Raw genomic sequence first — 16,547 nt, 5'->3', positions numbered from 1 at the left:
ATTATATAAAATGAAAATGCCTTGTACAGACCTGTGTTAGTTGATGTTGTTGGGGTACTCTCATTTGAGCCAGTCCCGTCCGAGTCTGACTCATCATCGGTACAGTAGTCATCAGAATCGGAATCCTCTAAACACCACAATCGGATCGCTTAGCCACTAGCCGTGTGAAAAAACAAGGACTTACCGAGTATGCCTGCAGGAGCTTGGACCACGCAACGAGTGCAGACTTGAACGTCTCGCGGTACTCAACATCAAGCTCGTGTAAACATTGTTGTCGGGCCTCTTGCAGCTCACTTTGGGTTCGTCGAGGCATCACGGTATTACAAGCTAGAGGAGAGAGCGGAGGTGTGACTGTCTTTATATCAAGCAGGTGCGCGTGACATTTCCGTTCTATTCGATCTGCTACCTGAAACCTTCGTTATTATTCTAACTCAGCTCACGTTCTCATACTCCTGAAACAACCGAGGTACGTTGCCCTGCGCATCTTTTTTCGACCTTGAACATCTCTAGTGTCGAAATCCTAACCCATCTCGGAGTGCATCACGTCCGAGGCAAGGAATTTCAAATTTGAGCTCGGCTGGCAACTCATCTCGGTGCTCGTTGCCTCGTCATGTCTTTCTTCCAACGGGCTCGGGCTGCAAGCCAGAGCGCCCCGGCGTCCTCCAAATCCTCAAAGCTTGGTGACCTCAACGGGAATGTGAATCGCACTGCCGGAGAGACTCGTCGACGCGTCAAGGCTGGCAGCATACTGGCCGCATGCGTCTCTGCTGCCGTCCTGCTCACTTGGCTATCGACTCCGTCGACAAGAGCAAGTGGTGCGGGCTCCGTAACCGAGCCACTGTGCTCGCAGGTGCCGCCTCTGTACCCGCATGCCCAGAGGGAATTGTGGGATGGGCTGTCGAGCACATTTGCGTCTCCTTCCTTCGTCGACAGAGCGGCGCATTTGCTGGGTGGGGCAGTTCGAGTTCCGTGAGTATCTCCGCATCGCGTGTCGTTGTCGACACCTTCCGCTCTGCGCTCTGAATGGGACATTCGCGTTAGGACAGAGGTCTACGACGAGATGGGTCCCATTGGCAAGGACACCCGCTGGGAGGTCTTTTCTGATCTTCATGACTACCTTCGTGTCGCTTTCCCCCGGGTGTAAGTCTGCTCTTGTCATCCGTTATCGCATACCATTCACGATATCAGCCATGCCTCTCTCGAGTTGACTAAAGTCAACACTTATGGTCTGGTGTACGTTTGGAAGGGATCGGATGTCTCTCTCAAGCCCCTTCTCTTGACTGCACACCAAGGTGTGTTACTGAGGCTGCTTCCATCATCTCACAGGACCAAACCATGCTTGTTTCTAGACGTTGTGCCCGTGAATGCAGAGACCTATGATCAATGGGAGCATCCGCCTTTCTCCGGGTATTATGACGGTACGTGTGGCCAATAGCCCTTGTGCTGTAATGTTCTGATTCGGCTTTCTAGGAACCTACGTATGGGGCAGGGGTAGTGCCGACGACAAGAGTGGCCTGATTGGTATTCTGTGAGCGCCATGTCCACAATAGCATAGCAAGTGTGTGACGGCCTTCCAGGACCTCTGTGGAGCTATTGCTCGAGAGAGGTTTTCAGCCGAGGCGCGAAATCACCCTCGCATTCGGGTTTGACGAAGAAGCAAGTGGAAAAGAGGTGTGTGTGACCTTCCACCTCTTGCAATATTGTGCATCCAATTTGGCATCAAAAGGGAGGGTATGAAATTGGGGCGTATCTTCTTGCAGCGTATGGAAAAGACGCATTTGCAATGCTAGTTGACGAGGGCGGTAAGTGAGTTCACCAGCCTCCGCGCCCGTCTTTTCAACGTCACATCAGGCGAGATTGAGGAGCTGTATGGTGGTGTATTTGCCCTTCCTGCGGTTGCAGAGAAGGGGTATCTGGACGTGCGTGTTGATGTGGCGGCACCAGGAGGCCACTCAAGCGTACCACCCGCACACACGGTAATGCACGCGGATTGTGTGACGGACGGCAGGCTGATAGCCTGTGCTAGACAATTGGCATGCTCGCGCAGCTCCTTGTGCAATATGAGAACCACCCACCCAAAGTACGGCTTTCTCGCGCATCACCCATGTACCAGCACGCGCAGTGCCTTGCAGCCCACGCTCCAGGTCTTTCTTCGTCCCTCCGGGAGGTGATCAAGAAGTCTGCCACGTCAGACGAAGCATTGGCCCTTGCAGAGAAGCAGCTCTTCCAGGACCCCGTTTTCAAGGCACTGGTCTCCACGACCCAGGCAGTCGATATGGTCGGTGGTGGCGTCAAGTCGAACGCACTCCCAGAAAATGCGATGGCTATCATCAATCATCGCATTGCCACTGACAGGTAGCTGCATTGCCATTGCATATTCTGATACGTACTCATCCCTGGTATCCCGCAGTTCCGTAGCCGCAGTGCAGGAGCATAGCACTGCCATCCTAAGACCTTTGGCTGCAGCGTTCAATCTTTCATTCACATCGTTCGGATCCAGCCTCACAAGTGAGGTGCCTGCATCCGGGACTCTGACGCTTAGCGACGCCTGGGACTCTGCACTTGAGCCGGCACCCATCACTCCTACTGGCGAGGACTCTATGGCGTTCAAGCTACTGTCAGGATCGATAAAGGCGACATATGAATCGCATCGATTCCTGTCCGGCTCTGAAGACAGCATTGTAGTGATCCCTAGCCTTGGAGCTGGCAACACTGGTAGGTGCGACGCAGCTCGACGCTATACAGCTGCAACTTATCAGCCATCATCCAGATACGCAATTCTATTGGTCGCTCACACCGCATATATTCCGCTATACGCATTACGTGACCGGCCCCGGATCGGGCTCGGACAAGGCGCACACGGTGAACGAAGGTGGGTTGGATACGGATGTGCTGCTCCTGATTGCTGACGCTGTTTGGCCTGTTATATAGCGTGCAAGGCCGATAGCCTCGTCGAGATGGCCAGGTTCTTTTCGACGCTTATTCTGAACGTGGATGAAGGTGCTCTTTAGGGAGTATGGAACGGGTGTCTTTTGGGAACAAAAAGTGGCTCTGCATACCTTCTCGTTGCCAAGCTCTGTATCCGTACGTTCAGGAAATATAGATAGCGATCTGTGCCACGAGCACAAAGGGAGAAGTCTGTGAGCAAATGTCTCCCGGTGGCAAGGTGATGACACCGTCCTGCAGTCCTACTTAGTAGTATCCCTCTCGTTCCCAGCCGCGGCACGCGCTACGGTACTCCCCCGCACCGTGCGTAGAGCTTCCAACTCCTCTCGACCCGCGATGTCCACGTCTTGAACGTTCAATGACGACACCGCGGTTGGTATTTCGATGTACTCGGGCAATTTGGGCGCTCAAAAAAATGCAAGCAACATCAGGGCAGCCAACACTAGCGCCAAGTACTAGGCCGCAGCGGTATACTTGTAGCGAATTCTGTGTCTCCCAGCATCGCAGCGTCCCCATGACTGATGCTGCGCCGCCACGCATATGATGCGCACTGCTCACTAGCCTAGGGCACTGGGACCATAGCGTCAAAATCCTCAGAGGAGCTGTCACTGTGCACCCACACGTACCGGTAGGGCTCGTGCGCAGCCATCAGGCTCGAGTCAAGAACAATCGAGGCCGTATTGCATGCGATGGCATGCGCATATGAACTTGAATGCAGAACCGCTGTGGATTGCGGAACAGCCTAGACCCGGCGAGGAGTGGTGGGACGGCAAAATATGCCACTTACGGTGGCAAAGCAAACGGTCAATTCTGTCGTGCAGTGGGCAAACACTCTCTTGTGGACATCCACAACTTGGTCTCGTGCCCAGACGTGGTACCCAGACACGTCTGTGCACGAGACCACCATAACTGTGACTCTAAAGTCATCTCAAACATATCTCGCGCAGGTTATGGGCATTCTACGGCGTCCAGCTCGGTCTATTGGCACAGGATGAGTCGAATCTGGGTCACCCGTACTGTTACTCAAGGCTCAGCGCAGTGCATCTGATCAGGTACCATACTGTCTGCATGACATATTGGAACAGATCCGGTCAGAGGGCTTAAGAACGCCTCGTATCAACATGTGGCCCTCCTTGCTCGTCACCCAGCGGTCCCTTCGTGATGGCCCTCACATTTTCCTTCGAGTCTCCTCTAAATTATGTCATCCTCGCCCACAGTAGCCAGGGCGACCCCAGCCCGCACTATGCAGTTTGCTCCACCAGCTTGTTCACCAAGCGGACTACGACGTTCTCGGCGATCTCCCCTCCGTCTGTTATCGCAAAGATCGAATGGAACTCGTTCTCTCCGGACGAAATCACCATGGACGGCCGGACGCGTCTTTTGGACGAGGTAATAGAGAAGGGCGGAGCGTTTGGGAGAACGTACGCTCTCCGTCGCATGCATGGATGCACCATTCTGATATTGTGTCTATCATGGATAGGATACGCAAATTCACACTTCCGGACGGCGCGAAATATAAGTGGAAGAGTTGCTCCAGCCAGAGTCTCGTTGTACGCCGCCTGTGCTCAATCACTGCGACTCACCGGCTGCAGCTGACGTCTTTGTGGCCTGCTTGTCAGCTCCTGGATACATACGGCACGACCATCGCCCGCTCTCACCGTACAAAGTGTGGATCCTTTTGGGGCGTGAAGCGAGATATGACGCTCGTGATTGAGAGTCCCGGATTGGCGTTCGTCGACCTCATAGTGCTCTCATTCATTGTCGCGGAGCACACACACCGACAGCGTCAGGAGGCAGCCCGACGGCGTCGCAGGCGAGGCCAAGGCAGCATTGTAATGGCAAACACCGCGGCCGCGAGCTTTTAGATCACGTCGGTCATAGCGGCACGAGCCCCCATCTGTTGTGTAACACACCTCAGGGATAAATCTTCGATATGTGAATGTGGATCTGTTTCATCTAGTCAATAGCCAGAGCTCTTATATGCATATCAAGTATGTGTACTCTGTAGATTCTATTCTGGACCGCAAGAATGACTCTACCTACATATGTATCTTAAAATGATTATTCAAACGAAGTGTGATCTCTCTCAGTGAGTTCTTAGTGCCCGAGTCCTTCAATTTCAGCATGCTGCTGTGCAAGGAGATTCATGCACTTGAAGTGACAACGATTGGGTCGCGCTCAATGTCATGACACCGCAAGCTGCCGAAGTGTCCTTACACAAGTTCACAGCTGTGCTCATGTCTTTGACACGTCTGGGGATGTGACCACTGTGCTTATATGTGAGTCTGCCATCACAATGATACCAAATCCGTATACTTGTACAAACACAAGTCTCAAAGTCCAAACATAGATTCATACACAACAAGACGTCTATCCCCGGAGAATGAATATGTCATATGTAGTGATGAGTGTCTTGGTCTCATGCAACTCAATAACCTTCCTGACAACTGGTGGATTCAGTTCCGGCCTCACAGCCCATAGGTACTGAACAACATACGCAGGTGGTTTTCAGTCTTCATAAAAAACGTTGCATATGCAACATAGAACATGGCGTTCGAAGGTCCGTTGCACACACCTCTGTGATCTCCCAGTCCCACCCACGCATTCACTGGCAACAAGACCGTCAGTAGCAGCCGGGGGGTATGCCATCAATGAAGTGGCGAAGGTGAAGACAACGTCTGTATCGTCTGCTAGAGATATGTCCGGGCAGAGAAGCACATCGAAGGTTGAGTGAGTCACATCCATATTTAGGGGCAAGCGATTTGTGAAGCTCATCGCGCATGTGTTATAAGAGATCTGGGTTTGGTACCCAGGTAGAACAGAGAAGTTACCCTTTGTGTTTGCAATGAGGTTTGACCCGTAGCACCATGCGAGAACATGCAGATGCGTGGGTTTCAATAAACATTGTACGTACTACTAAAAGAGCGGAAGGAGGCATACTTAGTGATGTTTGAAATTCGGACAATATGTCCACTATTACACAGTCAAGACTCTAGGCCAATCGAGCCGGATTATTCATCTTCAGAGGTAAGGTTGATAGGTCGTGGTGGCGGCCATGGGATTAAGCCCCAAGCGGTTATCTATGGCCCCAGTGCATATCATCCAATCCCCGTGTGCAAGCAAGCACTCTACGGATAATAGAATCATCAGCAAGAACGACTCTCACAAGCGCAAAAATGCGACCATGGTTCCCGATAATGGAAGATACAGCACGATAGATAACGAATAAGCAGCAGTCTGACACCGCGTGTTGATGAGCAGCGACGTGTCAGCCTCACGACGACGCAGCGTTCGTGGTAAATGGCCCCAGGCCCGATTGCGGCCTCACCGCGTTTTGACGTCCTCGCCTGCGCCTGCGCCCGCCCCGCCCACGACCTCGCTTACAAATTCGAATCGCCCCGATCGCTCCATCCGCCGTACGAGCACCTCTCCGAGCGCCGTCGCCGGCGTGAACAGCCCCCCGCCGCGCGCAATCGCCGGCAGCGCGTCCCTCTCGAGCAGCAGGCCTAGCGCCGCCTCCGCGACCATAACTGCACCCGCCGCCCACAGCCCGTCAGACACGCAAGGGGGCAATCAAGCGCAAAAAAACGCACCAGACGCAAGTGCGTACCCGGGGTCTCCGCGCCCGCGCAACGTCGTCCTGACGTGCACCGGCCGCGCACCGGCGGTCGTATCCGCCGAAGCGTAGTTCGTTACCTCCATGAATCCCCGTTCAAGTGACCTGCGCACGTGCACACGTCAGTGAGCAGCACACAGTCCAACAGAGACCAGTACGCACGCTTCCGCCGGGCCCTGCCCCGGAGCGGGCGCGAGTTGCCTCAACAGCCATCGTGCCTGCCGCCACGCGCGGACGCGAGAGCAAGAGCAAGAGGTCAGAGCACCGCGCGGGAACAGATGCACCCAACACTCACCGGTGGGAACGCGGCCAGCACCGCCATCGTAAAGTAGTACGCGACATTCAGCACCGCGACCGGCAGCCACCCGCGCGGCCACGGGAGCTCGAGACACTCCTCGTACGTGAACCGCGGACCATACGCTCCCTGCGCCGCCTCGTCTGCCGTCTCTGCACTACCACGCGCGCCCTGCGCTGCGAGCGCACGCAGGCCCCATGTGCGCTGGACGATTGCGCGGTTCGTGTGCATCATCGGCCACGCAAGCGCGTACGCGCCCGGCTGCGCGAACGGGATGGTGTAGCACAGCGGAGGCGAGGGGCTCGGCGCGCCGCATATGCCTGTCGACGTCGTCGTCAATGCAAAAGTCAGATGGTGGAGCCGACACAGATCACGCACCGGTGCTGAGCCCGTAGTCGTCCCACGCCTCCCGCAGCTCGTGCGCGGACACCTCACTCAGCAGCGTGAGCGCGGTCGAGAACGTCCCGCCCGACACGGCCCCCGCGATGCGATACACGGATAGCGAGCGTGCGAGCGCCACCTGTGCGCCTGCGGCCGCCTTGAGCGTGCGGTTGTTCAGCATCACGAGCAGGTCTGCCGGGACGGAGTCGAAGCCGCAAGACGGTACGAGGATTGCGCCTGTCTTGGCCGCCAGGTAGTCATAGCTGTATCACGGAGTCAGCTGTGTCTGCATGACATCGAAGTTGCGAGCCACAGACGAATCAACCGGCCGAGCATTTGCTCTCCTTGGACTATAGGGAAGTCCTTGGGACGCAGGAGAAAGCAGTACAGAGACATCGATACATGCAAGATGCAGTGACTGGACTTACTGAAAGATCATTCTACGTATCCACGGTGTCTCCCCGGTAATGTCCACATAGTGCTTCCCGAATTGCGCACATGCCCTGTGGGTGTGAAGTGCAGCGTCAGAACCTCGCACATACGTATTTTGCGCAGCAAATGGAGAAGAAAGAGGGAGAGGGAGAGAGAGGCGGATGAGGAAGAGGACGAAAAAGGTGATGGGGAAGAGGACGGGAAAGAAGATGGTGAAGAGGACAGGCAAGACGGGGAAGAGGACGGGCAAGACGGGGAAAAGGACGAAGAGAGGAGGGAAGACATAGAGACGCACCGAACGACGTTAACACCCCACGTCCAGTATGGGCCCACGGCGCTGACGACAACTTTGGCATTGCGTATAGCCTGCTCAACCTCCAGCCGATTAGACACGTCCACCTGAATGAGGGCGACGCTGTCGTCAAGCGTAAGGTCGCGTTTGAGAGCTTCGAGCTTCGCCTCGGAGCGTGCACCGAGAGCGAGCGAGAACGTGGAACGCTGGGGGTGGTGGGCAAGATATCTTGCTATGAGGCGACCAGTATACCCTGTTGCGCCCAAGACAAGAATGTCGGACATTTGAATGGCCACTTGACTTTGACAGTACGTGCTTCGGGTAGGGAACTTGAGCTTGAAGCTTGAAGACTAGAGCTCCTAATTTCGACGTTGATTCGTCGACTTGTTGCCCACTAGTGGTTCAAGAGCCCTGAGAGGAGGAGAGGGAATAGCGCGAGGATGCCTGACAGCCAGGACTTAGAAACAAGTTTCAAGACGTCACTCGCACCGGAGACATGGGTCTTGCGTTTCCCTCATATTTGAAACAGATTGGGTTTTATATTGTTACCAATACAACCAAGTCAACTGGCCATAAATATTTGGAAGCATATTGTAAATTTGAATCATCTAATTATATGTATACAATCTGGTAAAGAATATTTGATGGCAGCTTATTTGGCTACATTAGTCGCAATAAAAAACCCTCTATTTGCGATGTAATTATTAATTCGGCTGGTCTCGTGCCTGTAGTGTCGCTATCTTCGACTGGCCGTTTTGGGAACTTTTGCTCTATTTGTAGTAGGAATGGAAGCACATTGTAACTTAGCGGCGCAGAACTTCGAACATTAAACATTTGTATCACTATACCACATATGTCTGCTCATTTACAACTGTTGCCTGTCGATGTTGCACTTTCCATTATCAAGTTTCTGTACTTACCAGACATACGCGCTCTCCGGCTTGTCTCGCGGGTCTTCGACGATCTGATTACAGACAACGAGGGTACCGTCTATCACCATGCTGCCCTCCTTCATCAGTACGCCCCTTCAATTCATGAGAAGCTTTCAGACGTGGTAGAGGGAAGACCAGGACTCTGCTTGGATGAAACAGCCAGCTGGAAGCTGCTCTGTGAGTAAATCTCTTTCCATTCGTTTGCAGTTCATGTGCGCGTGGAGTACAGTCATTACAGTACAGAATGCCCATGCATACTGTTTTATTGCTGTTATAAACGGATTTTCATTATTATTGATTCTATGATGTAGGTCAACAGTGGTTCCAGCTAGACAAGAATTGGACTGGGTCAGGAAGAGTGAAGACTACCATATTTTTCAAGCAAAATAGGGATGTATCTAATATTCTCTCTGATGAGAAGCATGGTCTTCTCATTACTGTACATGCGGGAAACGCCTCAAGAGCGTATCAGAATAGCTGTCTGAGAGTGACAGATATCAAGACGGAGGAAGAGCTCTGGACTCTACCTTCTGTAGGTGGTTCGTATACCGGAAGACATAATCTGATCGTGAAGTCATAGCCTCACGTCTCTAATATCTCCTACGTGTACTACAGCCACGGATTCCTCATCATCGGTCGGTTTGGGGATCGACTATTGTGGGAAGTATGGCGTCTGAAGTCAGAACTCACTCCTCAAAACACATCCGTTGATTCACCACCAGATGAGGCGCAGTTTCTCGCCTTTCGATATGCAGAAGAACGCCATCGCAGCACCAAGCGAGGCCATTTTGCGCCATGGGCCCTATTGAGTGTACCTGAACCGACGAGTATACACCGTTTCTTATATCCGACGTTTACTGCAGCATCTTCTTTAAAAGCATACTTCTATGATGTGTCATCTGGAAGGCGTGTGCAGGTTTTTCCTGATCTGCAACAGTTTCATGGAGTCAGCCCTCAGCTGGGCCCTTTGCGAAGTGTAGACACGTCCACGCGGTATCTGCTTGTGTGTGGGCACCTCGCGCTGCGTATTTTTGATCGTGAAACAGGTGCAATGATCCTCGGGTTGGGGTCCTATATGACCGAGTACTCAAAAGTCTCAGTCACGACGCAACTGGACCGCAGTGGAAAGACAAAAGAGAGCTTTATTATGCCGTTGCAACTCCCAGTGTCCATCTCTTCTGCCGCCTCGAGACATGCTACTAGCTGGCCAGCTTTCATAGACGGTATGTACGCACTCTCATCTCGTCATTTTTAGTGACTCAATTTCTTACAGCACGCTTTTCCGGAACGAACCCCGATCTTCTCATATTGCTTAGCGACAATAGGCTTTTACTGTTGCAAAACTTTATGCGTGTTGCGTGCGGACAGGTCTCGCTACAGGACGCAGTTCTGCAAATCAAAATCGATGTCAAGGTGTTACCAGTGCCGCGATATGGACATTGTCCTGTGAGCCTCGGTGTCGAGGATAATCGTATCTGCATCGTTTCTGTGTGCCAATTCTCCTCATATCTGCTGGGATCATTCTGTGACTTATAACACCATTCACAGACCTCTGGCGTCTACTTATTGATGCTAGATGCCGCGCAACGTCTGAGAGATTTGGAAAACGAGACTAGGGCTCGAAGAGCAAGCCTAGGAATGATAAGAGATCATGCCTCATTACCTTCCCATATATCCTTTCCTTATATTTCTGCATCCTATATTCCACATCTCAATGACCAGAACGCACTTTCTTGTATGGGCGGCTTGCACATGACGGCGACCAAGCTTTTTCTTCCCCTGCACTGTCGCGCTGTATGGAACGGTGAGCTTTTCTAATGAACGCAGTAGACCGTCGTTAACCCCGCAGAATTGATATAAATCATAGTTCCGGTCCAACCTCCCGACTTGTGTACTCCAGATTTTCGGAATGATGAGAACGAATTCGACGATGGAGACAAGTCGGCCTTTCGTGTCACAGTATCTCCGTCTGGCCCGCCTGCGAGTAATGTGGATATTGTAGGTGTGTCGATTCTCGGCTTCTCTGGTGACACCCTCATTGATGGAGAGCTGTCCGTAAGGTTTCCTCCCAGTTGCGTACTGTGTAGATTTTGCTCCCACATAATAGGTTTTTCTGCGTTGCACAAGTTTAGAAGCAGTTGGTTTCCACGTCATGACCATACTCATGCGAGTGATGATGCTACAGTTGTGTAACATCTCGCAACTTGCGAGGTGGGCCCAAGTGAAATAGCGAAGATTAATTCGACACTGTGGTCTTCAGTGGTTGAGCAAAGCCACCAGAAACGATGAGTAATCCGTTCCACGAGTTAAGCTGTGTTCTATCACCAGTCGAGCACTTTCAAAACATCTCTCAGCTATTTAATGTATTTCTCCTCTTGTTGACCTGCTTCGCATATTGAGGAGATCAGAGGAGGGCTGAAGAGTTCCCGTAGCTCACTGGCAGAACGTCAGCAGCCTGAGACCATGATATCGACTCAAGTAATAGTGACTGTAACTTATCTTTCAAACTTATAACAGATCAGTAACCTTGCTGCGTTTCGGATATGTACTTACTAGGTAACATATATTTGTAACAGTTGCCTGACCTAAGGTCTATGCCGCTTCACTCTACACCAGCACTAGATCTATACTTGGTTGGCGACTTTACTTCTGGGCTAGTCCGCGACTCGCCCTTTCGAAGGGTTCCTGGATAGTGAGACATTCGACGTCTCGCGCTGGGACTCTTGAGTTCGAGTAGCTTGCCGGGATGGAGTTCCTCTCTCAGACATACATCGCCCTTCGCGGGCCCACAGGTGCCATCCAATCCCCTGCGGAGACAATCACGCGTCTTGCAGACCGTCTTTCCCCCTCTACTCTCCTGGCGGACCGCCGCGCAGCTGTACTCTCGCTGAAGGGACTCTCGCGCGATCACAGGACAGACGTTGGCGAGCGAGCTCTTCCTGGCTTGATCGACGTGCTCCAGAACGATGCTGAAATCGACGCGGACATCGGAAAGGCCGTCCTTGAGACCCTCAATCTGCTCTGCGAGGCGGACGATGGTGCCAGCACACATGCGCGCGACGTCGGCTTCAAGCATACGGACCAAGTACTAAAGAATGAAAAGGTTGCACACAAGTTGTTCGCCCTGCTCGCCGACACCTCGTTTTATCTTCGCCTATCTGTCCTCCAGTTCTTAGCTACCCTTCTACAGAATCGGCGCCAGGTCGTGCAGGGATATTTCTTGAAGGCGCCTGTTGGGCCTACGAGCTTCGTTTCCATTCTGGAGGAGAAGAGAGAGATTATTCGACACGGTGTGTGTTTTCCTTGGCTCTCTTCGTGATCTATCCCCCATTTGTTTGTCATGCCTGCTTTATAGAATATGATGATACTGGATTATGATGAGACACTCGCTCTGCAGATTGTCAACTGTTTATTCATATTGCGGGCTATCTGGTTGTGTGCTGCGCAAATATATTGTATGAATGCGTGGAGTCTCGATCAATGACATGCATTTTATCCTTGCCATAACAGATAGTCGCGCCACCTATCAACGTTAGACACGAACTAACTATTCCTCTCTTACAGAAGCTATTTTTGTTGTGCAGTCGCTCATTTTGCAAAGTCCCGAAATCCAGAAGATACTAGCTTTTGAGGGCGCATTCGAGCGGCTTTTCAATATTATGGCCACCGAGAATGGCGTCGACGGAGGTGTCGTGGTCCAGGACGCGTTGAAATGTATCGACGGGCTGCTAAGATTTAATCAATCCAACCAGGTAGTGTCCACTGATGGGCCTATGTGAAATACTAATCAATTCGGACTGCCTTCAGAGCTACCTCCGCGGTACTCCTCTTCCGCAGCTGCTACTGTCTGTTCTGGGCTATCCGCCGGCACTCCCACTAGATGCGTCCCCACCGCAAAACTTTGCCCTTCAACTCTGGGATGATGTACAGAAACGCACAAACACAGCACTCGTTGTCGGTGTCATCGGGCTGCTCGCTAAGAGCAGTGGGGGAAATGTATGCTTATTGTTCATGCTTCCCTGTGACGTACTAACATGGGCATATGCAGCTTCAAGATCCACTAGCGTTCGCATTTAATCGATGTCTGATTGAACTTGGGTTGGCCTCCAACGTGCCCACTGTGGTGAAAACGCAGGTTCGTACGATCGAAGCAAATTTGCTTGTGCTCCTTGTGACCAGTCATTGCTCATAGGCATTGCGACTTCTGCCCGACAATCTCTCCGGTTTCCCTTTGGCGCAGCTGTCAGTTACTCCATATGTACCCGTGCCCGACACGAATGGAGAGGAGTGGGACCGTTTAGAACCCTCCTCCGCACTTGATGCGCTTGTTGAGTTAATTTTACATGGCGAGTACAATGGCGCGCTGGGCGGGGAACGTCGTACAAAGGATGGTATGGAGCTTAGAGCGGCTGCCCTCGCAGTGTTCCAAGTGAGTCTCTCCCACAGCTCGTCACTATCTGAGAGCGACGATCGTCTCACACTGGTGTAGAACTTCGTACAAAAGGAAGAGATCGCAGAAGCCATCGTTCAGGCGATGGTAGCTCCTGCGGGTATGCTTTTTTGAACTGAACTGGGCTCTTGGTCGATTGTTCATCTTTCTTCTATATAGACTCCGCTACACCTGTGACACCTCTCCTAGATGCTCTCATTGCTCCCCACATAACGCCTTTGAGTGTCAGTTCTGTCACATCCACACACTTCGCCTCACTCTTGTTTGCACACCTCCTTCGAGCATCTCCACATGCGAAGAAGCTTGCACGATCAATCATTCCTCTCTCTATTTCGTCGTCTGCTGCGCAAAATCGTTTCTTCGTGCCTGCGGATGGTGGGTCTGCCCCTACACCACCAGAAGAGGACGCGGAAGCGGAAGAGCCGCAGAGTGTGCTTCAGACACTGAGCGAACACCTCTCGTTAGCGTTCCTCGCGCGCGGCCGCGCAGACACATCCGACCGCGAAGCGCGAGAATGGGATCGCCTCTTAGTTGGCTATCTTACATTGCTTGTGCAGTGGTTATGGGAAGATCCAGCCGCCGTGCGCGAGTTTTTGGAGGCCGGAGCACTAGGAGTGGTGTGTGCCCTGTATGGTGCGGCAAGGCTGAGTGTGATATACTGACGCTTAGCCACTTTTGCCAATCCAGCTAGTTGAACCGATTAATCAAATGGCGGAGAACGATGTGGTGATACCTGGATTGTGTGTGTTCCTACTGGGTGTGTGCTACGAATTCAACAGGGAACCCGGAGAGATCACAAGGTACAGTCGTTCTCGTGTATATGAGTGCGCCTTGATGACATTTTCTCAAGGTCAACCATATACCCCATCTTGACTCGGCTTGGTATAGATATGCTCGTGGGTCGTATCATGCACCTCCGAGACGATGATCGGTTCAAAGCCATCGGTCCGGATACACTTGTACTGGCAGTGCCAAGTGCACCAACACATCTTCAAGCTGCACCGGGGGCAAAGCCCGATGTCGAAGAGGGCGAAATCTGGTTTGACTGGGCGTTCGTCGACTTCTGGAAACTCAACTATTGTGAGATCTATAGCTCCCCTCGAACGCAATATTCACAGATTGGTATTCAGACACAGTCCAGAAGGGAATTGCGGCCGATCCAAATACGATGTCGTCATCGCCAGGTACTAGTATTGCATTTTTGCCACTCTCAAAAGTATTGATGAGTTGAGTTCAGGACAAGGCGAAATGGCTATGCTTGTCTCATCGCTAAAGGATGTGATACGGAAACAGGCAGCTGAAATTGACTCGTTGCGTAGCCAGCTAGAGTCACTCAAAGCTTCACAGGTTCCCGACGAGGTTTGTTATTTTCACGCAGATATCATTATACTTAATAATGGTCGCAGCGAGATGCATTGCAAGCGGAGATTTCATCACTTTCTGCAGAGTTACAGAACTCAGAAGAGAGGCGGAAAGAAGTACAACAGGAACAAGAGGATCTACTTGTGTTACTGGACGAACTTAATAGTAAACGGCGGAAAGACAAGGAGCGAATGCGAGAGGCAGGTCTGGAAGTCTCAGAGGACGAGGGCGACGAGGAGGATGAGGATGAAGGAGAGGCTGACTGATTTTTCACGATCGTGTACGAAAATATTCCGGGTGACTTCATGGACCGAGGAGCATATGAACTATTTCTAGACAGGGAGATTCAGTCGGATTTATCCAGCAAGGCACAGTAGATCATTGCGACTGAGATTGAGCTCGTCGGGCTACGGCACAATCCGCCAGGATGACAACGTCCAAAATGTAAGCCGAGCATTGATAATTCATGGTGCGCAAGAAGCAGTGGCGATGCGTGGCGTAAATCGAACACGCAAAGGACTCACAATGGCCCATGGATATGTCTCCGAACCACTTTTTTTTTGTCGACAGCTGAACTAATGCAGGATCGCCACAAGTATAAGTCTGCTATTCCGTATCTGCCCGGCCCACCTTTGCAGTGGGGACCGCGCCGATTAGGTCATAGGTTGGCCAGCAGATGCGGAGATATTGGTCGTTTAGAACGTACTTACTGGCGGCCTTTGGATCCTCATGGTATACGGCGGAAGCTGCTTATAGCCCCGGCCGAGTGATGATCGATGAGCGGACTGAAGTAATTTATATGTAGCTGTTCCTGGCGCTGGATAATTGCAGTCGACCGGTGAGCATCTCCCATCCAACGAAACCCACTTAAAGATATCTGTGCAGTGTATCTCCATTCCGGGGCTGTTGTATCAATATCATGAGACATTTTGAAGCCCTTCCTTATCAACAGATCTATAGTTGAACCAAGGCAGCAGAAACCACCTTCTTAAGTCAATTGTTGCTAGTACCCCAAAAAAGACACTTGGGAGAATTTGTTGCTGGACAGTAGTCAGAGAGAAAAACGGGGTGGCAAGCAAACTGAGATCACCAATGGCAGTGATGGTTCATTAAGTGGCCGCGGCAGTAAACGCACCACGATTCGACGGTAGTGTGGTATACACCCCAGAGTGGCATATAGAACTGAAGTTACCTCCGCCTACAACTCGACAAATCATCCAAGTCTCTTCCCACTATCGTCTAAATTCACACTGAAAAACAGCCACAATGGATCCTCCCGGTGGATTGTTGGATCTGTCTCTGGTGCAGGACTTGTCCGTTACCGAGAATCGGGGCCTTGCCGCGATAGATCCCAAGCTTATTCCTTTACTCTCGCTGCACAACGCATTAGCTGTTTCCACGCACCCGACCGCGGCCGCATACTTGTTGACTACTCTTGCGTCCTACAGTACCAAACTCGACCCGCGGTTTCAAGTTCTGGGGGTGTGCGAACAACTGTGCCAACACTCAGATTTGAGGGAGATATTGGCCAATGCATTGAAGTCACAAGATTTTTCTACGGTACTCCGTCTCAGTATGTAACTCGTTCTCTTGGTCATTTCACGTGTGCGGTAACTATATATATGCAGAGATACTTCGACGTCCCGAGAGCAAAGAGCCCGTGGCAACAAACGTAAATGAACTCCTCGTAGAATCTCAGAGTAAGCTAGACCGTACTATTAACCCGATAAGAGGTTATACTCACCGTGTTCTAAACCGTCAATTTTTAGAACGCGGTCAGTCCCGGGTTTAAAATGCCTTAGAAAATGAGCTGACTTGCTTTGTTAGCCGTGAGGGCCGCA

The 16,547-nt window shown here is 51.8% G+C and overlaps 6 protein-coding genes across 6 annotated transcripts; 5 read left to right on the top strand and 1 right to left on the bottom strand.

Annotated features, from left to right (window-relative positions):
• Window positions 1–610: 610 nt before the first annotated feature.
• FIBRA_06973 (uncharacterized protein) lies at window positions 611–3,011 on the top strand (the record flags this gene model as incomplete). The annotated part of the gene is made up of 12 exons (XM_012328675.1): window positions 611–969; window positions 1,042–1,140; window positions 1,189–1,292; window positions 1,350–1,418; window positions 1,471–1,528; window positions 1,578–1,671; window positions 1,727–1,802; window positions 1,852–1,976; window positions 2,027–2,355; window positions 2,411–2,715; window positions 2,771–2,872; window positions 2,932–3,011. The coding sequence occupies 12 exons, from the start codon at window positions 611–613 to the stop codon at window positions 3,009–3,011; spliced, it is 1,800 nt and encodes a 599-aa protein (XP_012184065.1).
• Window positions 3,012–4,107: 1,096 nt separating this feature from the next.
• Window positions 4,108–4,811, top strand: FIBRA_06972 (uncharacterized protein; the record flags this gene model as incomplete). Its single annotated transcript, XM_012328674.1, has 3 exons — window positions 4,108–4,367; window positions 4,427–4,496; window positions 4,566–4,811. 3 exons carry the CDS (start codon window positions 4,108–4,110, stop codon window positions 4,809–4,811), a joined length of 576 nt encoding a protein of 191 aa, XP_012184064.1.
• A 1,459-nt stretch (window positions 4,812–6,270) lies between these two features.
• Window positions 6,271–8,246, bottom strand: FIBRA_06971 (uncharacterized protein; the record flags this gene model as incomplete). The annotated part of the gene is made up of 6 exons (XM_012328673.1): window positions 6,271–6,476; window positions 6,540–6,667; window positions 6,725–6,780; window positions 6,858–7,177; window positions 7,236–7,501; window positions 7,966–8,246. The coding sequence occupies 6 exons, from the start codon at window positions 8,244–8,246 to the stop codon at window positions 6,271–6,273; spliced, it is 1,257 nt and encodes a 418-aa protein (XP_012184063.1).
• Window positions 8,247–8,815: 569 nt separating this feature from the next.
• FIBRA_06970 (uncharacterized protein) lies at window positions 8,816–10,430 on the top strand (the record flags this gene model as incomplete). The annotated part of the gene is made up of 4 exons (XM_012328672.1): window positions 8,816–9,071; window positions 9,206–9,426; window positions 9,475–10,117; window positions 10,168–10,430. 4 exons carry the CDS (start codon window positions 8,816–8,818, stop codon window positions 10,428–10,430), a joined length of 1,383 nt encoding a protein of 460 aa, XP_012184062.1.
• A 1,210-nt stretch (window positions 10,431–11,640) lies between these two features.
• FIBRA_06969 (uncharacterized protein) lies at window positions 11,641–14,972 on the top strand (the record flags this gene model as incomplete). Its single annotated transcript, XM_012328671.1, has 12 exons — window positions 11,641–12,184; window positions 12,459–12,646; window positions 12,702–12,890; window positions 12,943–13,029; window positions 13,087–13,323; window positions 13,384–13,444; window positions 13,504–13,961; window positions 14,032–14,144; window positions 14,195–14,424; window positions 14,475–14,528; window positions 14,582–14,703; window positions 14,751–14,972. The coding sequence occupies 12 exons, from the start codon at window positions 11,641–11,643 to the stop codon at window positions 14,970–14,972; spliced, it is 2,505 nt and encodes an 834-aa protein (XP_012184061.1).
• Window positions 14,973–15,972: 1,000 nt separating this feature from the next.
• FIBRA_06968 (uncharacterized protein) lies at window positions 15,973–16,498 on the top strand (the record flags this gene model as incomplete). The annotated part of the gene is made up of 3 exons (XM_012328670.1): window positions 15,973–16,279; window positions 16,335–16,406; window positions 16,476–16,498. 3 exons carry the CDS (start codon window positions 15,973–15,975, stop codon window positions 16,496–16,498), a joined length of 402 nt encoding a protein of 133 aa, XP_012184060.1.
• Between the last annotated feature and the right edge of the window lie 49 nt (window positions 16,499–16,547).

The sequence above is a fragment of the Fibroporia radiculosa genome (genome assembly GCF_000313525.1).
Source record: "Fibroporia radiculosa TFFH 294 genomic supercontigs, scaffold9968, whole genome shotgun sequence".
Taxonomy (NCBI): domain Eukaryota; kingdom Fungi; phylum Basidiomycota; class Agaricomycetes; order Polyporales; family Fibroporiaceae; genus Fibroporia; species Fibroporia radiculosa.
The sequence above is the reverse complement of the archived record's forward strand: the minus strand, read 5'-3'. Positions and strand labels throughout refer to the sequence as shown.